At 40.1% G+C, this 21,175-nt stretch overlaps 1 protein-coding gene across 4 annotated transcripts in view; it reads left to right on the forward strand.

Moving 5' to 3' along the window:
- The window catches only part of LOC137300543 (rab GTPase-activating protein 1), a 178,786-nt gene that overhangs the window by 31,007 nt on the left and 126,604 nt on the right, over window positions 1–21,175 (forward strand). For 3 of the 4 annotated variants that reach the window (XM_067969676.1, XM_067969679.1, XM_067969678.1), the window contains 4 exons: window positions 7,949–8,156; window positions 10,796–10,970; window positions 12,684–12,841; window positions 19,399–19,509. In XM_067969676.1, the coding sequence (XP_067825777.1) occupies window positions 7,949–8,156; window positions 10,796–10,970; window positions 12,684–12,841; window positions 19,399–19,509 (652 nt within the window). The remainder of the gene's footprint in view (window positions 1–7,948; window positions 8,157–10,795; window positions 10,971–12,683; window positions 12,842–19,398; window positions 19,510–21,175) is intronic. The other variant, XM_067969677.1, reaches the window with a different exon arrangement.

The following is a 21,175-nucleotide window of genomic DNA, read 5'->3' on the forward strand; positions in this document are numbered from 1 at the left end:
CTTTATGACTATAGCTTAAAGATCAGTTCCTTTATAGATAAGGGAAGCACTTTGGCTCATCCATCCAGAAAAAGCCGACAGTCCCCCTCCACATCACAGCATGCGTCTGTTTGTTAAACTGTTCTCGGATTTTTCCTTTCTTTACCTTATTTAGAAGTCCATGCCACATATTGATCACTCTTTGTGGGAGGAAGAACTTCCTGATATCAGCAGTAAGTTTCCCTTTTGCGAGTTTGAACCTGTTTCCCCCTCCCCACCCCGGTTTGTTCTACTGTTATGGTTTAATTTCTGGTGTTCTGGATTTAGCTTTTTCTACCTCTTTCATAGACTGAAAAGCACAAGTTTCTAGTCTTTTTTCATTACTGAGTTCTCTGACACTAGGGATCAGTCTCATGACTCTCCTCAGCACTGTTTCTAAGACTTTTGTGCCTGACTCCCTTGTGTCACAATGACCAGAACTGGAGTCAATATTCAGGGTGCGTTTTGACCAGAGCAATGTACAGTTTAAGCATGATTTCCATTTACTTGTGCTCTCTTGTTTTGGATGTGTAGTTTAGTATTTTGTTTGCTTTGTTGATTGCTGTTCTGAGCATGTTAGGAAATGGTAGTAGTCTCATTGCTTATCTTTCGGCTTTGTCCTGAGTTATTTTGACACCATTCATGGAACACTTATGTCACAATTTTTTCTTCCTGTGTGCAGTACTTAAAACATTAATTTGCTGCTGTTCTGCTCATTATCCAATTCTAAGTTTTTAAGTTGAATCTCACAGCTTTAAACTTAAGTAGAAGTGTTCCTCAAAAAAACATCAAGGAGGTTGATCAGGCAAGATCTTTTGCTTTCTGTATCAATGTTGTTTGCTATTTACTAGGTCAGTATCAGAGGTTGCTGAGCATGACATGTCACAGTATACACTTGCTCTTCAGGAAACATTCCTGCCTTAATTGCTGGGAGAATGAGCCTTCAGAATATTCCTCTTCTCCTCCCTTCCCCCTGCCCCCCCCCCACCCCCGACCTCAAAAAAAAATCTAGTAAATGTGCCTAATGCATAAACTTTATCTGTGAAGAATGAATTTATCCTGAAGACTCCACTTCAATTCCTAAATCCTCATTCCTTTTGCCATACAGATTTTGCTTTTGCTTGTAGTGCATTCACTTTGAAATCTTTCATGGTTACGAGTGAATATTAGTAAATTCAGAAAATGATAGTTATATTCAGTTTTGCACCTAGCACCCATCTATACCATGTGAGAAAGATGCCTGCCACAGCACCTGATTGGGTTTTTAAAAAATGAATTTGAGCCGATGAACAATGCTGATATGATTAAATAAAGTTTAACAAATTAAATAACTCGAACAATTTTTTTGAAAGTTGTTTCAGTGGGCATCATGACTTCTGTTACCCTGTAGTATAATCCCAAAAAATTCTAAAATGCACATTAGAAAATTAAATAATTCACAAAATCGTTAACATTACCCACAAATTTGCTTATTCCAACAACTATTCACACCATTATATATTTACTTCAATAGCTACTTTAAGAACATAAGAAATAGGAGCAGGAGTGGGTATTACAGCCCCTCGAGCCTGTTCCACCATTCAATAAGATTTTGGCTGATCTTCGACCTCAACTCCACTTTCCTGCCCGATCCCTACATCCCTTGATTCCCCTAGAATCCAAAAATCTTATCGATCTCAGCCTTGAGTATATCCAACGACTCAGCATCCACAGCCCTCTGGAGTAGAGAATTCCGAAGATTCACAACCCTCTGCGTGAAGAAATTTCTCCTCCTCAGTCCTAAATGGCCGACCCCTTATCCTGAGACTATGCCCCCGAGTTCTAGATTCTCCAGCCAGGGGAAACATCCTCTCATCATCTACCCTGTCAAGCCCTCAAAGAATTTTATACATTTCAATGAGATCACCTCTCATTCTTTGAAACATATGTACTTTATATATACTTTACACATACCCTATTGGGCATCAAAAACAACACCACCCTCTGGTCCTGATCCTGTCTTCACATAGATCTCCTTCTAGCAGAGGACTATATTTTATAACTATATTTTACTATAGTAAAAGTAGTGCATCAATGCATGCAAATGTCATACTACCGACATCCAAATGCAAAACAATTTTATAATGCTGTCTCTCAACTGTAGCCTGAAACTAACAAACACATTCCAAGTTTCAGTGCTCCCTGACAACAATTAAACTCTGCCCTAAGGCTCTATTTGCTTAAGTTAGGCTTTGTGGCCTAATCAGGATTCACCAGCAGACTAATAGATTCTGAATTACATGGTGTAACACTTCTTTCCATCTGAATGTTGCATGATCTGACTTACTGTGAGCAATGCCACAGGAGATTCACTTAATATCGTGCGACAGCTAAAGCAAGAAGTGTTTTGCCGTCTGCTTTTAAAAAAAAATAGAAGCAGCAACTGAACCCAGTTTTACAGCAAATCTGAAATGGAGGGATAATCACTCTTTTCAACTCCATAATGGTCCCAATATTTTGTTAATTATAGGAGTGAGACAAGTGTAAAGTATTGTACATAGGAAGGAAAAATGGGCAACACATTTGCTCCATGAATGATGTTGAAATAGCAAAGGAATAGGTGGAGAGAGACCTCGGAGTCTACCACTTGACACCCCACAAGTCCAACTAGTGATCAAAAATCAAAAAAGGCAATAGAATGTTGAACTATCTAACCAAAACATTAGAAAACTAGCCAGAGGAAGTTGTGATCAAACTGTACAGTGCTCTGGTCAGAGTGCACCTTGAATACTGTGTTCCGTTTCTGATATTGAGAAACGAGAGCCATTTGAGCGCTGGAGGTAGTGCAGAGTAGAGCCACGAGTGTGTTATAAGGAAAGACTGGAGAGACTTGGGCTTTTGAGCCTGGAAAAGAGGCATCTGAGGTGTGAACTTCCAGAGATATGATAGTAAATGGTATGGAAAAGGCTAACCTGGAATACTATAAAATGAACAATGAGAGTAGGACAAGGGGGACACCAGTTCAACTAGTAAAGACCACAGTTTGAGGTACATTGAGCCGCTGGCCCCCTGTTTTTTCTGAGCTGAGTGCACTCCTCCTCATCCTAACCTTTTATCTTTGGAACATAAGTTCATATCCAACCCAGACTGAAGGGATGAAAGTCTCCCCTATTTGCTGGCTGTACTCACCTGACGAAGGAGAAAGCCTCCGAAAGCTTGTGATTTTCAAATAAAACTGTTGGACTATAACCTGGTGTTGTAAGATTCCTTAGTAAAAGGTAACTTCAGGATTGATATCAGGAAGTTCTTCACAGAGAGAGTGATCAAGTGTGGAATGAATAGTGGAAGTGAAAAACCTGGAATCATTTAACAAACAGTTTGCAGCACTGCGGGAGTGTAAAGTTGTTTTGAGTGGCTGAATTGTCTTCGTTGTCTATAAAGATCTTATGAAGCATCTTAAGAAAACCTTTTTCTAGCCAGTTAGAAAATTAGGAAATTTATCTTGAAAATTTTAAGCCTATTTCTCACTAAACAAGAATCAAATAATAGTTAATAAAATAAATAAAAGCCCAGTCCCAGACCCTGGCTCCCATTTTTTTTCCTTGCCTATGCATGATTCACCAATCCACTTGGGGCCAAAGATCTGGATCTGGCTCATCAGTAATTGGAAGACCACAGTTTGAGGTACATTGAGCCGCTGGCCCCCTGTTTTTTCTGAGCTGAGTGCACTCCTCCTCATCCAAACCTTTTATCTTTGGAAGATAAGTTCATATCCAACCCAGACTGAAGGGATGAAAGTCTCCCCTATTTGCTGGCTGTAATGATACTAATTGAAATGAGTTTGGGCTGGCTCAATGCAGTTCCAAATGGAAATGCGCCAATAACACCAAATTGCATCTAATTCAACAGTAACTGCCACTAAATCATCATATTGTTTAAACATCTACCTAGTAATTGTTAAATGCTGCCAGCTTAGCTCCATTATTTTTATTGGAACATGATAGAATTTGCCCCTTCCCTCCCAAAATGTAGTGCTAAGGGAGATTAGGTGCAGGAACATGATTGTAGCAAAAAAGTTTATTTTATCACATTCCAAATCCTCCCTGATAACAGCTTGTGATTGTGATTTAGTCTAGTATTACTTTACTGCACTCTGGTGGCTGGAGCCTTGTAAGTTCAATGCAAACACTATTTACTATTTTTGAAGCACAGTTCCATCTGTAATAGGCACTTGAGCAGGATATATGGGCACTTTCTAATAATTATATTTAAAGGGAAAAAATGTATGAACATTCACTCCAGGACATTCGATTAAAATTTGATTAGCGGTCTTTATATTATGGAGAATCAGTAGGTGTTAATTTAAACATTAATATAACTAGTGGAAAATCTATGTAATGAGGATAACAAATAAATTGAAGTTGAAGATAAACTAACATTATTGCTATTAGGAGGTAGCAAGGCTTCAACTCATTTTTGAGTTTCAGTTATTACATGGGAATACTAGATACCATCACATGAATTGTTACTTTAATGCAAAAGAATACACAATAGCTTTGACAACAACTTGCATTTTACATAGCGCCTTTAACGTCCCAAGGCACTTCATAGAAGCGTAATCAGACAAAAGTCAACATTAAGCCAGGTAAGGAGATATTAGGAAAGGTGACCAGAAGCTTGGCCAAAGAGGTGGGTTTTAAGGAGGGTCTTATAGGAGGAGAGGTAGAGGGAATTCCAGAGCTGACTGTATGGCTGCCAATGGTGGGGTGAAGGGATTTCAGGATACACAAGAGGCCAGAATTGGAGAAACACAAGAGTTTATAGAGAATTGTAGGGCAGGAGATGGTTATAGAGGGCTGAGGCTATGAAGGGATTTGAACATGAGGATGAGAATTTTAAACTTGAGGTATTGGGGGGCCAGGTGTCAATATCTGCCAACAAGCTCAGGGGTGAGAGTGAGCGGGACTTGGTGCAGGATAGGATATGGTGGGAAGAGTTTTGGATGAGCTGAAGTTTATGAAGGGTGGCCAGCCAGGAGAGCATTGGAATAGTTGTTTGGAGGTGACAAAAGCATAGATGAGGGTTTCGGCAGCAGGTGAGCTGAGGCAAGGGCAGAGATGGCGATGTGAACATAAGAACATAAGAAATAGGAGCAGGAGTAGGTCATAGGGTCCCTTGAGCCCGCTCCGCCATTCAATAAGATCATGGCTGATCTTCAACCTCAACTGCACTTTCCTGTCCAATCTCCATATCCCTTGATTCCCTTAGTGTCCAAAAATCTATCGATCTCAGTTTTGAATATACTCAACGACTGAGAATCCACAGCCTTCTGGGGTAGAGAATTCCAAATATTCACGACCCTCGGTGAAGAAATTCCTCCTCAACTCAGTCCTAAATGGCCGACCCCTTATCTTGAGATGATGTCTCCTAGTTCTAGACTCTACAGTCAGGGGAAACATCCTCTTAGAATCTTATATGTTTCAATGAGATCACCTCTCATTCTTCTAAACGCCAGAGAGTTTAGGCCCATTCTACTCAATCTTTCCTCATTGGACAACCCTCACATCCCAGGAATCAATCTAGTGAACCTTTGTTGCACCACCTCTAAAGCAAGTATCTCCATCCTTAAGTAAGGAGACCAAAACTGCATGCAGTACTCCAGGTGTGGTCTCCACCAAAGCCCTGTACAATTGCAGCAAGATTTCCTTACTCTTGTACTCCAACCCCCTTGCAATAAAGGCCTGCATACCATTTGCCTTCCTTATTGCTTGCTGTACCAGAATGTTAATGATCTGTGTTTTGTGTACAAGGACACCCAAATCCTGCTGAACACCAACGTTTAATAGTTTCTCACCATTTAAAAACATTCTGTTTTTCTCCTCTTCCTACCAAAGTGAATAACCTCACATTTCTCCACATTATATTCCATCTGCCACCTTCTTGCCCACTCACTTAACCTGTCAATATCCCTTTGCAGACTCTTTGCGTCCTCCTCACAGCTTACTTTCCCACCTAGCTTTGCATCATCAGCAAACTTGGATGCATTAGATTTGGTCCCTTTATCTAAGTCATTAATGTAGATTGTAAATAGCTAAGGCTTAAGCACCGATCCTTGTGGCACCCTGCTAGTAACAGCCTGCCAACCTGAAAATGACCCATTTATTCCTACTCTCTCTTTGCTGTCTGTTAATCAATCCTCTATCCATGCTGATATATTACCCCCTATCCCATGAGTCCTAATTTTGTGTAACAACCTTTTATGTGGCACCTTATCGAATGCCTTTTGAAAATCCAAATATACTACATCCACTTGTTCCCCCTTATCTACCCTTCTAGTTACACCCTCAAAAAACTCCAATAGATTTGTCAAACACAATTTCCCTTTCCTAAAACTATGTTGACTCTGTCTGATCATATTATGATTTTCTAAGTGCCCTGTTACTACGTTCTTAATACTAGATTCTAACATTTTCCCTACTACTGATGTCAGGCTAACTGGCTTCTAGTTCCCTGGTTTCTCTCTCCCTTCTTTCTTGAATAGTGGGTTACATTTGCTACCTTCCAAACCACAGGGACCAATCCAGAATCTAGGGAATCCTGGAAGATCAAAACCAATGCATTCACTATCTCTGCAATCACCTGTTTTAGAACCCTAGGATGTAGGCCATCAGGTCCAGGGGATTTGTCAGCTTTTAGTTCCATTAATTTTTCCAGAACTTTTCTTTAGTAATCTTAATACTTTAAGTTCCCCTTTTTCATTAGACCCTTGATTTCCCCACTATTTCCGGTATGTTTTTGTGTCTTCTACTGTGAAGACAGATATAAAATATTTGATTAACGCCTCTGCCATTTCCTTATTCCCCATTATAATCTCTCCTGTCTCTGCCTCTAAGGGACCCACATTTACTTTCACTAATCTCCTTTTTACGTACTTGTAGAAGCTCTTACAATGTTATGGAGTAGGTGGTATTTGTAATGGAGTCAGTATGGGGTTGGAAACGGCTCGGGGTCAAATAGGACGCTGATGTTGCGAACTGCCTGGTTCAGCCTGAGACAGTGGCTGGGGGTGGGGTGGAATCAGTGGTAAGGACATGGAGTTTGTGGTGGGGGACGAAGATGATGGCTTCAGTCTTCCCAGTATTTAACTGAAGGAAATTGCGGCTCATTCAGTCTAACAAAAGAGGCAGTGGAGGACTAGACAGGTGGTGGAGAGGTAGAGCTGAGTGTCATCATGTGGAACCTGACCCCATGACTTCAGAAAAGTCCTTGTGCTGCCTGTTAGAAGGTTAGACTTTTAAAGAGCTAAAGGAAGGGAAAAGTGTAGAGGAGGGGAGGAAAGGAAATAAAATTCTTTTGATATTGCTTGTACTGAAATGTCCTAGTTCAGGCCTCACCTGAAACACTTGGAGCTAAAAGAATACTGATAGACAGGATATGCTATGGAACACCTCCCTGCTTTTGAGGTGACAATAGCTGAGTGGCTTCCTGCAGAGAAGGGAATCCTGAATTAGCAGGTCTTTACTAGAAAGTACTGCCAAAATCTTGTGTGTTTGGTTTATGTAAGAAATAACAGGAATATAATCCAGTTATAAGATTTAAATGGGTGGTGCCACAAAAAACCTTATCTAAATTTTGCAGTATTTTCATATTTTATCACATCTTTACAGACATTTTTAAACTTACAAGGAGCCGTATAGAATGTGTGCTGTTAAAAGGTGGGTGGAGCCAGTAGTTTGTGTGTGTAGAAGGGATGCTTTATGTGGTCCTTCAGTAAAGAGCTATTTGAACATTCATTACGTATGAGCCTTTTACCATTGTTAGAATTAATCTAAAGAGCTAATAAAAACTGATGTACCCCAGAATAAAAAATGGGAGCCTGCTTTATATTAGCTACAGTTCCTGCTACAGTGATGGTAATGTGACATTAACATTGCCTTTTTATTGAATTTAGCAGACTCTCCAGAATCAAGTCCCTCAACACCTGTACCAGATGAAGACAGCGTCTTGTTCAGCAAACTCACGTACTTGGGATGTGCTTCAGTGAATGCTCCTCGGAGTGAGGTTGAAGCCCTACGGATGATGTCCATCCTGCGAAGCCAGTGCCAAGTCCCTTTAGATGTGACTCTCTCAGTGCCTAATGTTTCAGAAGGAATTGTGAGGTGAGGATCAGATTTGTCTGACTTGTAATTTGGGTGGACTGAACAGTACCTGTTTCATGGAGAGGAGGTATTTTTGTCCTGATTTCTTTGAGTTGGGCTAAACTAGTACTGCAACAGTAGTTGAAATGTGACACATTTGTGCAGCGTAATGTGGAGTTCTGTTGGAGGAATTCTCTAATCTGAGAGACCAGTGAGCCTGACATCTGTAGTGGGTAAGTTGTTAGAGGGTATTCTGAGGGACAGGATCTACAGGCATTTGGAGAGGCAGGGACTGATTAGGAACAGTCAGCATGGTTTTGTGAGAGGAAAATCATGTCTCACGAATTTGATTGAGTTTTTTGAAGGGGTAACCAAGAAGATAGATGAGGGCTGTGCAGTAGACGTGGTCTACATGGACTTCAGCAAAGCATTTGACAAGGTACCGCGTGGTAGGTTGTTACATAAGGTTAAATCTCATGGGATCCAAGGTGAGGTAGCCAATTGGATACAAAATTGGCTTGACGACAGAAGACAGAGGGTGGTTGTAGAGGGTTGTTTTTCAAACTGGATGCCTGTGTCCAGCGGTGTGCCTCAGGGATCGGTGCTGGGTCCGCTGTTCTTTGTTATTTATATTAATGATTTGGATGAGAATTTAGGAGGCATGGTTAGTAAGTTTGCAGATGACACCAAGATTGGTGGCATTGTGGACAGTGAAGAAGGTTATCTGGGATTGCAACGGGATCTTGATAAATTGGGCCAGTGGGCCGATGAATGGCAGATGGAGTTTAATTTAGATAAATGTGAGGTGATGCATTTTGGTAGATCGAATCGGGCCAGGACCTACTCCGTTAATGGTAGGGCGTTGGGGAGAGTTATAGAACAAAGAGATCTAGGAGTACAGATTCATAGCTCCTTGAAAGTGGAGTCACAGGTGGATAGGGTGGTGAAGAAGGCATTCAGCATGCTTGGTTTCATTGGTCAGAACATTGAATGCAGGAGTTGGGATGTCTTGTTGAAGTTGTACAGGGCATTGGTGAGGCCACACTTGGAATACTGTGTACAGTTCTGGTCACCCTATTATAGAAAGGATATTATTAAACTAGAAAGAGTGCAGAAAAGATTTACTAGGATGCTACCGGGACTTGATGGTTTGACTTACAGGGAGAGGTTAGACAGACTGGGACTTTTTTCCCTGGAGAGTAGGAGGTTAAGGGGTGATCTTATAGAAGTCTATAAAATAATGAGGGGCATAGATAAGGTCGATAGTCAAAATCTTTTCCCAAAGGTAGGGGAGTCTATAACGAGGGGCCACAGATTTAAGGTGAGAGGGGAGAGATACAAAAGGGTCCAGAGGGGCAATTTTTTCACTCAAAGGGTGGTGAGTGTCTGGAACGAGCTGCCAGAGGCAGTAGTGGAGGCGGGTTCAATTTTGTCTTTTAAAAAGCATTTGGACAGTTACATGGGTAAGATGGGTATAGAGGGATATGGGCCAAGTGCAGGCAATTGGGACTAGCTTAGTGGTATAAACTGGGCGACATGGACATGTTGGGCCGAAGGGCCTGTTTCCATGTTGTAACTTCTATGATTCTATATCATAGTTTATTATTTATATTTACAAGGTATCTATATTGTACTCCTTTCATCTTATTTTCATGGTTGGTCTTGTTATCCCTATGCCAAAGTTAATATTTTCTGCACAACTGGCAATATCTGACTGTTCTTTAGTATTCCAGGTCATCAGTGGATGAAACAGATTCCTAGCTTCATGGGTATGCTAGTTTTACCTTTAGTTTTCGAATCCCCAGGCCTGTTCCAGTGAGGGTGGACTTCCCTTCTATCCCCACCACCTTTTTTTCTCCCCTTCAAATATCGATCTGATCTAGAAATACTTATAGGACTGCTGTGCACTTAGCTGTTTTCTTGGTTTAGATACCTTCAAAGCAGCAAATTATTTGCTGTCCCATGGACATCTGTACTTTGCTTAGATACCTGATGTGGGAAAATAATATGCTGCATGGAAGGTATCTAAGCTAAGAAAACAGTATATAGTACACACTCCTATATCAGTACCCAGGGAATAAATCGCTCTCTCTTGCCATTTAGTATGACAGAGACTCAAAATGACAGGTCTTCATGGGACAGAAAATAATTTGCTATGTTTGAAGTATCTTCTGCAAGATGGGGTATTACTTTTGTACTCTCGTAGGCTTTTTTCCCTTCAAGCACAAATCTCAGAAAATGTGTGGTGAATGTGTTCAAATTATCCTTAGTTGTATTTTTTTTTAATGGTAACCTGGAAGGTAAGAACAACAAAGAAGTGCACAGTGATTCTGGTGGGGCACAGTTTCTGTTCCACAACATACCTGTTGTGATATGAGGAGGGATTATGCAGACAGCAGGCATCTTCCCTCATGAATGATGGTAAATTGGAAGGATAATTGTCCTTGAGTAGCTACGGCGTGCCTTTTCGCAGATGGGTCAAGTTTGCATTGACAAAGATATGAGAGTGGATTCTGTTTTTCCTATTTCATAAGCATATGTTGTGTGGCCTAAGTAAAACATGGAAGGATTTCATACCATTATAAAAAGAGAAGTTTGAGGAAAAGGTTAACAATTGGCATTAGAAGGTGCTATAACAATATTTTCTGAATTATTTACAGACTGCTAGATCCACAAACAAACATTGAAATAGCAAACTATCCAATCTACAAGATTCTTTTTTGTGTCAGAGGACATGATGGTACTGCTGAGAGCGATTGCTTTGCCTTCACTGAAAGTCACTCCAATGCAGAAATTTTCAGGATTCATGTCTTTCGATGTGAAATACAAGAAGCAGTAAGTCCTATAGACATTACCCTTTTCAGAAGTTATGAATTTATTTAAACAATGTTTACATTGTTTAAAAACAAATTTAAGAAGCACTGTAGTGGTGGGTTATAATTTTGTTCTAGTGGCAAAATTTATACTTGGAGGATATTTTGTAGAATTTTTTTTAATTCATGTTGGCTCAATGGAAAAAGTGGATCTTGATTTTTGCAATTAGAATCAAAATACCATAACATTTAGTGATTTTTAAGACACGTCATCAAGTATGTTTTAATGCTTTTTAACAATGGTGTTCATAATATGATCCAGATGCCACTGGCAGCTGTTGCACCCTCAGCTGGGCTCCACTTCATGCGTTTCATCCCTCACTTCACAGCCCACCAGCTCTGCAGTGTTCCTGGAGGTGAAATTTGGGGAAGGAGGGGAAGGGGCAAACAAGATTTTTAAAAAAGCATTTTATGATAGATCAGTGAACTAGATTGGTGAGCTTGATCCTCAGCCAAGTAAACTGTGCAGGGTTACAGCCCTCAACAAAAAGTGAGTGCTCCTATTCTATAATTGGGACTGTTTTTCAGGGCTGTATTTGTTTTCTAAAGTGTGTGAATTCAGGACGACCGTGTGAAATTCATAATGTTTTCCATTGATTTTAAGAGACTGATTAACTTCATGGGATTTATCAGATTCCATAAAACAAATTAAGCCTATAAAAAGAGCAGTCCTACCTATGAGAGGAGGGCAGCTCATGTAATAATGTGCTTGAAATGGGAAATAAAGTATAGGGGGAGTACTTCAGAAAAAATAATTTACTCTACTTGGAATAATCTGATTTGATTTTTATTTTGGAAACACATTATCTGAGATGCAGGGAGTGGCATTGCCAATGGGAGAGTCCATATGTGTCCCTGACCAGCTCTGTTGGAAATCATGGTAGCTGTGACTTTGCGCTGGCTTGAGAGCTGATCCAGAGCTGTGCAGACCTGATGAAACCTATCCTATGGCTGGAAAAATTTTAAATTTTAAATTTAAAAAAAAATGTGGGTGTGTTTTAAACAAGAAGTATATTGTTTCTGTTTAGTACCAAAATGTTAGTCAACAAAATTGGGGAATAATTTATTCACTAGTGCAATCCATAATCCATTACTTGCATTTTGGGACTAGATGTTAGCAGTTTTCTCAGCAAATGTTACAAACTAGATTTGGGTAGAGCATCTTCAGAATTCTAAAGACAGTCGATAGAAATTAAGGGTGTCATATCAATTCATTCAAATTGCTCAAAGTGGCATTGTGTCTTGCCTAACCGCATGTACGGATTAAAAAAGGAAAAGACAAAAAAAATTGCTAAATGTTTAATGGTTTGAATATTTGATAAGGGGCACACATCTTAAATGACTAATCCTTTTAGGTTTGATCTTAAAAACTTGACCTCAGTTAGGATTTGAAGCGCTACCATTGATCTTGCATTGGAAATGTTTCATTCAATGGATATTTTTGATCCAAAAGGGATTTGATTTGACCAGAATTGGTCTTAAATGGGCTGTATTTTAGTCAGTGGCTCATTAAAGTTTGAAAACAGGAAGTTATTACTAGAAAATTGAGATTTTTGGAAATCAATCCATTAAAACTAAATACTTTCAGAAATTAGAGACTAAATTTTGGAAACTATTCTATCCTAAACTTAAGACTTGTGTCATAGCTAATTCATTTTTTTCATAATTATTTTAGGTAAGTCGTATACTGTACAGCTTTGCTACAGCCTTCCGGCGGTCTGCAAAGCAGACTCCTCTTTCAGCAAACTCACCAACACTAACTCCAGACAGTGATGTATTCACATTTACTGTCTCTTTGGAAATTAAAGAAGATGATGGAAAAGGATATTTCAGGTACTTGACAAAGCCTTAGTGTTTTTGCTGTTTTTTGCCTGTTAAAGGAAAGTGGCATTAGAGAATGAATCATTTTTCAACTGTTGACAGAATCCAGCCCTGGAATAGTGTTGGTTGGTCACAATGTTGAGTCTGATAAATTGCTTTCACAATTGGCAATTAGATCATTTTCACAGTGCTACTTTAGCTGTTATCATTTGCAGTTACTGATGATTTTATCTGAAAGGCACAGTGATGTAGTCGGAAATATAAATTCATGCAAACTGCAAATTTGTTATTCCAAATGGTTAACTTTTTTGCCCAGGGGAACTGGGTAGCATTTAAGAGTAGCAATCCTGACCATTATTTCCCCCAGTCCTGGCTTACTGAGGCAAATTGTAGCATTCCTACTGTTGCCTGGCAGATATCAGATAACTCAGCACAGATGGAGGATTGAACCTGCGACCCTCCTGGTTTTAATGGCTCAGTTGCTCACTGTGCTCAGTGAGCCATTTGAGAGAACTACAGATAATATTTCTAAATGCAATCAAATTTAATAAAATGAGGATTTATTTTTAACAATTTATAAACCACATAGATGCTTAACCCTACTAACAATGCAGACCAACCCTGACCTCAAAGTTCTTCAGTGCACTAGCATGACATTTCTATTCAGCATAAACTTTGGACTGGCTTTTCAGATGAGGCAGCTGGACTTTGCTGCAAGTTAAGAACATAACTTTTGTGTCTGAGACTAACCGAACTCATTTCACTTACAACAGTCTCTTCCATGTCTCAAGCTCACTCTACTAAGGTGATGCTTTGTTTTTGTTTTAAAGCGTTTAATGGTTATTTTTTTTAATTCAAATTTTATTTGATTAAAGTGGTGATTTATTTATCTTCCTTCCTTCCTCATATTCTTTCCTTCCCATTCTAATGAGGGAAAAATTATCATGAAAAAAGTAGTGGGTCGCAGCAATTAAAATCCTGCTGTTCTAATTCCAAGTCTGACTTGGCATTCAAAGTGGATAGCATAATGCAGGCTGCACTGTGTAATACTCTTTGACCGGAGCTCACCGGTTACGGTTATTGGCTTAGTACAAAGAGGAGAAGAGTCAATTCTCTCTTAACTCTCAATTCGCTTTATTCACGTCGTTAGATCATATACATATAGCTTATACGTCTGGTTAGATATAGACATGCAGTTTGCACCAGGTTATACAGTTTTATACCCAAACTAGGATCTAAATGCACACCCACTAGGTTTCTCTGATACTCCCTGAGTGGCCACAGAATATAAAGGATAATACCTGAAAAGGAGAGCTGACGCTGGCCAGGCGTTCCATTCTCTCTCTCTCTCTCTCTCTCTCTCTCGACGTCGTCCCTATGTCCCTGACGTAGGTTCTTCCACTTCCGCGATGGTTGGTCTCCGGAGTCTTCGCTCTGGCTCCACGCCCCAGATTCTTCATTCTTATTCCGAATCTTATCTCTTCAAGCTGTGTTCTCTCTCTCCCCCGTTGGTTTAGGCTTGCTCGCCTAGTCTGTGTCTTCTCCTCATTGGCTCTGTCTCAAGGACTTAGGTAGCATTACCTCATTACTCCTTTCCTAAATAAGGACTTGTGTCTTATCACATCTCCTTTGTCTTTCACAAAACTTAGCTAATTCAAACCGGTTCCAGCCAGCTCAGGCCAGCGATTTAACTCAGGTTACTTCAGTTCAAAAGTTGCTCTTGCCTGTGTGTCAGCAGCTGATGTCTCAGGTTACTACTGCAGCCCCTGGCCAACAATACCTTCTACTATGTTGAAGGCAGATGTCATTTTATAACTGATGAAGAAACTGTGAGACTTGGGGGCATCTGCTGAAAATCGTTACCTGGAGGGTGGGTATGAAAACACATGTTTGCATCCAGGGCACCTTTGTGGCTACCGTCATTTGGCCAGTGTCATGGTGGACATCAATCCGCAGTGTGCATTTTAAAATTTGTTCTTGGGATGTGGGCAACACTGGCAAACCAGTATTTATTGCTCATCCCTAGTTGCCTTGAGGGTTTTAAGTCAACCATGTAGTGAGGGGCTGGAGTCGCATGTTTCACAACCTACCATGATAGGATTTGAACTCACTACCTCTGGGTTGCTAGTCCAGTTACGTAATCACAACCACTAGGCTACCATACCTGTGAGCCAGGTCACTGATGCATGGTAGTATCCACGCGAGAGGATTAACTTTTAATGGTACAATTTTCAAAAAACATATTTTGTTTCATTTCATTGCTGTTTGCTGCACTTTTTTTACTCCTGACTAAATAGAAATTGACTTTTCAACTAAGTGAACTTAAACACACTCGTTTGTATTATTGTGACCTTTAAATGACTGGAGCTGACCTCTCAGGTCCTAGCAACGTCTGAGCTCTATTCCTCTTTTTTCCCCTTTTACCCGTGCGCGCCCCCCCCCACCCCACCACCAATTCTCAAATGTGCAAGGCCCTTATTTATAATATTGTAAAAAAATAAATAAGCTAAAAATACACAGGGTGTTAATAGCAGAGTTATAAGGTGATTAGCATTCTGGTCAAAATATTGAACACACAAAAGGTATATCTTAGACAATGTCAAAAGTGCTTTACCTCACACTACCATTAAGGCTGAATCCTGACCTACATGCTGGAAATTGTTGTCTGGCAGCTGAAGATAAGGATAATTGTTTTTTCTCTCATATCCTTTGGAATAAATTTTGAATAGGATTTTTTTCCAAACTACTTGTGTGGAAGAAAAGTTTTGGCTTTTACTTACCTAATAAAATGTTATTCTTAAATATAAAATTTGAAAAGATTACACATATAATAGCAAATGACCATACCTACATTTTGTTGAAAGTGATTAAAGTACAGTGGCTAAATGTTTTGGGATTAGATGGCGTTTGAAAATTTCACAATGCCTTGATTTATCATAGTTAAATTAGACTATATATTTTTAAAATATGAATATCTTTCAAGCACGAGGTGTTTTTGAATGGCACAACTGAATATATGTAAGTAATGAGCTTTTTAGAAATGTTCTCACTGATTTTCTTTCCATCCTGAAAGTGTTAGCTCCTAGCTGGAGTACAGTTCCATTGGCATCGGTTAGTCCTTGGTACCTCACCCAAGTGACCATTATTCTTGTCTGAGGTTTGACGCTGAGTAGTCAGCAGGCTGTTCCATTGTAGGAGCCATTACAAGATCACAAGATACTAATGAAGATCATTTGGTCCTTCCTGGCTCATTCATCTAAAATTTAAAAATGCAGTGCTCTTCCTATCACAACAACCAGCAGTTTCTTAATGATTAAAGGTTTTGGCCTCCCTAACGCTATCCGCAATATCGCAACAAAGCCCTATCCTGTTCCCAATCACCAGCCACACATGAGCCTTTCTAGCAGGATTCATTGGACAGTGATCTGGAATGAGGACCGTTTCACCTTGCCTCCTCCAAAATGTGAATGCCATGGCCACTGCACCATCACTATCACCACCATGTCTGAGGTTGGCTAACTTAGCACAGAATGGGGAGTGAACCTTGAACTTGGTGCCTTCCTGGTTTATATGGTTCAGGTGCTCGCTCACTCACTGAGCCGTCAGAGAAGCTAAGTAACCAGTTTTGATGGACATGCAGTTATCTCAGCCGATGAAACATTGATTATATTTTAATCAGATGAATAGATCTTTATGGCACAGAAAGTCTTACTATACTCCCAACTTATTATACTTGGTATTATGTGCTGAGTTTATTTTTCTGGTCCAACATGACGAATATTTCCAAAGTAGAAAGAGAAATGTACATTTTCTTTTTAAGAGTGGTTCAGTGGGTAAAATGTTGCCTGGTGTGATGCTGACCCTTACAGTCAGTTCAATCCCTGGTGTGAGCTGAGTTAGCTGGTCTCATCTGTGCTGGTGTTAGAGGTGCTGCACTGGGCATCTGTGCCCAGAGGCTAGGGAAGGGAAAAATCAGTTGGTGTTTCTGGTTATTGTTATTCATTCAGCTTTGTTGGAAAGTATGCATCTGTGGATGTCAGATGAGAACAAGATCATGCTTGGCTGTGATTTCCCCCTTCTGGTCCCACCTCCCAAAGTAAGTCAAATAGCCTGTGAATGCTCACCGTCTCTGCTTGCACTTCAAGAATGCCATCTGGGCGAGGTACTGGAGGGCTGGTGGTATCTGTGGAACCGTACCCTAGTATGAATTGGTGTCTTCAGTAGAAAAGGGGAGATCATTGGTGGGTGGGTGAGGAGCAAAGTAAACTTCTGTGCTGTGAAATCTTTTCATGGCTTTCTAAATAATTAAATATATAATGTTCCTTTTGTGGTAATGTGCATGTTTCAAAATTGACACCTTGTCATGCTGGACCTCTAAAGGGAACTGCAAACAATATTGAATGTTTAATGAATTGGGAAGTATAATAAGTAGCAGACTTTCTGGGCCATAAAGACACTTTCTTCATCTCTAAAATATAATGCTAGATAGTAATAAAAAGTTTCTTTTCTTATCAATACATACTTTCTGGAGGGGAAATTATCAAGTTCTTATCAAGGTAAAGAATATCCATACTGTAGGATCAAACACAGGAACATCAGAAATAGGAGCAAGAGTAGGCCATACGACCCCTCGAGCCTGCTCCGCCATTCAGTAAGGTCATGGCTTATCTTCTACCTCAACTCCACTTTCCTGCCCTATCCCCATATCCCTCGATTCCCTTAGTGCCCAAAAATCTATTGATCTCAGTCTTGAATATACTCAATGACTCAGCATCCACAGCCCTCTGGTGTAGCGAATTCCAAAGATTCACAACCCGCTGGGTGAAGACATTTTTCCTCATCTCAGACCCAAATGGCCGACCCCTTATCTTGAGTCTATGCCCCCTGGTTCTAGACTCTCCAGCCAGGGGAAATAGCCTCTCAGCATCTATCCTGTCAAGCCCTCTCAGAATTTTATACATTTCAATGAAATAATCTCTCATTCTTCTAAACTTGAGAGAATATAAGCCCATTCTACTCAATCTCTCCTCAGAGGACAACCGTCTCATTCCAGCAGTCAATCTAGTGAACCTTAGTTGCACCCCCTCTAAGGCAAGTATATCATTCCTTAGGTAAGGAGACTAAAACAGTACTACAGGTGTGGTCTCACCAAAGCCTTATATAATTGCAACAAGACCTCCTTACTCTTATACTCCAACCCCATTGCAATAAAGTCCAACATACTATTTGTCTTCCTAATTGCTTGTTGTACCTGCATGTTAACTTTGTATTTTGTGTACAAGGACACCCAAATCCCTCTGAACACCAACATTTCTTAGTGTATCTCTTTTTAAAAAAAAAAATCTGCTTTTCTATTCCTATCAAAGTGGATAATTTTACATTTCCCCACATTACACTCCATCTGCCACCACCTTGCCCACTCACTTAACCTGTCTATATCCCTTTGCATCCTCCTCAGCGCTTACTTTCCCACCTAGCTTTGTATCGTCAGCAAACTTGGATACATTACACTCTGTCCCCTCATCTAAGTCATTGGTATATATTGTAGTCATGATGTGGAGATGCCGGTGATGGACTGGGGTTGACAATTGTAAACAATTTTACAACACCAAGTTATAGTCCAGCAATTTTATTTTAAATTCACAAGCTTTCGGAGGCTTCCTCCTTCCTCAGGTAAATGTTCAGGAGCTCCTCGAAGCCTACGCATTTATACATATAGAACAATACATGGTGTTTACAGAATGCCCCTGCAACTGCCCGTTGCCAAGGCAATCACCGTGTTCAGACAGAGAGGTGTCACCTGCAGAACCCCCGAATACACATTCAACAAAAAAACAAACAGGAAAAAAAACAGAGAGGCAGAAACATCCGGAAGGCAGAGAAAGCCAGCAAATGACCCATTATATTAAAAACAGATAACATTTGTTCGCTGGTGGGGTAACGTGTAGCGTGACATGAACCCAAGATCCCGGTATATTGTATCCCATATATTGTACACAGCTGAGGCCAAAGCACTGATCCTTGCAGCACCCCGCTAGTTACAACCTGCCAACCCGAAAATGACCCGTTTATTCCTACCCTCTGTTTTCTGTCCGTTAACCAATCCTCAACCCATGCTAATATATTACCCCCAATCCCATGAGAACATTTTGCTTCTTTTTGTAATAGTTTTACATATAAAGTGGTGCAAGATTAATGTTTCAGATTATAGGACCATCTATACTCAGCAGCAACATATCTTAACCTTAACCTCTGAAGAGCATACTCTAATGTGCTAGTGTGACATTTCCTTTTTGCATGTCAAGGATCCCTGTAGCCTTTTTCAGTGATACAACTTTGTGCTGAATTATGGGGACTTTTTGTGCTGTGAGTCTCAGCCACTGGAAACTGGATTGAGATTTATCCTACTGTTGTCAATTAAGATCTTTCAGGTATCAGAGAAATCTTTCATGCCAGTGGTCAAGTGGGATTCAAACCCAGCCCCAGAGATGAATAATGAGTAAAAAGGTATTAAATTCACTTGCATGAATTGTCAAAATGAGTTGATGTTTTTGGATTTTGCTTGACAGTGCAGTCCCCAAAGATAAAGATAAGCAGTGCTTCAAACTCCGACAAGGAGTGGATAAGAAGATTGTGATCTATGTGCAGCAAACTTCCAACAAGGAACTTATCATTGAAAGGTATCAAATCATTGTCAATATTTATTTTTCACCTGAATAATAGCAAAAGATGATATTTGAGTAATTTGCTAAGTTCTTGAATTGCTCCATTATTCCAAATATATCTGTACAATGTGGGTGTCTGTTAGTCTGCCTTTGGCCTGGTATTTGTGCTTTAAATTGTTAGAGGCAGCCTGAAAACCATCATTTTCAGTAATATTGTGAGGTGAATGGTGTTCGAGTGGGAAACTCAATTCATGTCACTGGAATAGAACTTCAAGACAAGTGATTCAGTGTGAGATTCAATGCATTTAGGATTGGGATGCAGCAATCTTTTTCTCTCTCTCTTTTCCCCCCACCCCCCAAACCTTAGCCCCAACTTCATGGATAGACCCCCCCCCCCCCTCCCCCTCCCCCACTGAACAATTTTTTTTTCTATTTTCCAATACCAGTCATCCTTATGCACTGTCTGAATGAGATAAACAATTTATGCCAAACTGCGGTCCAGTTTGTGTTGAGTTTGCATCCACAATGAACTAGTTTGAGGTTGGCCAAACTAATTTTATGTAAGATCCTAGTATAGCCCACAGGGAGAGGAGACTCATCCCATCTGTCAGAACTAAATTTGAATTCTAGTTCCAGAGGTGAACACCTTCCCATCCCAATACATATAAACCTTGCTGTTCTTGTAAAATGGCAATCTGCCAGAACTAACCCCTGGTCACTGCCAGCTACATGTATGACTACATTTTGTAATTGAAAACAATTGTAATTTTTTTTAAATGACAGTACCTTATGTAAATTGGCTTATGGTTACAGTGGATTTTATGATTTGGCAGTCTCTGGTTGTTGGGATTTCAGTTTCTGCTGGGGTAGCTGACTGTGCACATTACAGTGTTCTATGAAATGGAGGGTGATGAGGAAGAGTCAAGTCCAAAATAAAGTAGCAAAAATGAGTGAGGTACAAACTGAAACAGGATGTAAGATCCAGCATTTGTTGGTCTAAATATAATTCACTAAGGGAAAAATAACATCTAGAGAGAGAGAAGGGAAGACGCTATCAAAGTTGAATCACAAAACATATCTCATGATAAAAATGATTTTGCCTTGATAAATTTGAAATAAGTTCCTTTTTGTTCCAAAATTTCCATATACTCTATGAATCAGAGTCACTCCTGTTTTGTTTTCTTCAATTTATCATCACATCTACGTTGTCCGGACTCTTGTGTCTACTTCTGAGACCCCTGCTAAAACTCCATTTTGGCCAACTATTCTGAACAATCATATAATTTGAAGTTGATATACCTGTACCATAATTTCTGTATTTCACTTGTTCCCTCTTGTGCTTTATCCTTAAGAACATAAGAAATAGGAGCAGGAGTAGGCCAAACGGCCCCTCGAGCCTGCTCTGCCATGCAATAAGATCACGGCTGATCTTCGACCTCAACTCCACTTTCCTGCCCGATCCCCATATCCCTTAATTCCCTTAGTGTCCAAAAATCTATTGATCTCAGCCTTGAATATACACAACGATCGAGCATCCACAGCACTTTGGGGTAGAGAATTTCAAAGATTCACAACCCTCAAAAGAAATTCCTCCTCATCTCAGTCCTAAATGGCCGAACCCTTATCCTGAGACTATGCACCCAGTTCTAAATTCTCCAGCCAGAGGAAACATCCGCTCAGC

This window comes from Heptranchias perlo, chromosome 31 (assembly GCF_035084215.1).
Source record: "Heptranchias perlo isolate sHepPer1 chromosome 31, sHepPer1.hap1, whole genome shotgun sequence".
NCBI lineage: Eukaryota > Metazoa > Chordata > Chondrichthyes > Hexanchiformes > Hexanchidae > Heptranchias > Heptranchias perlo.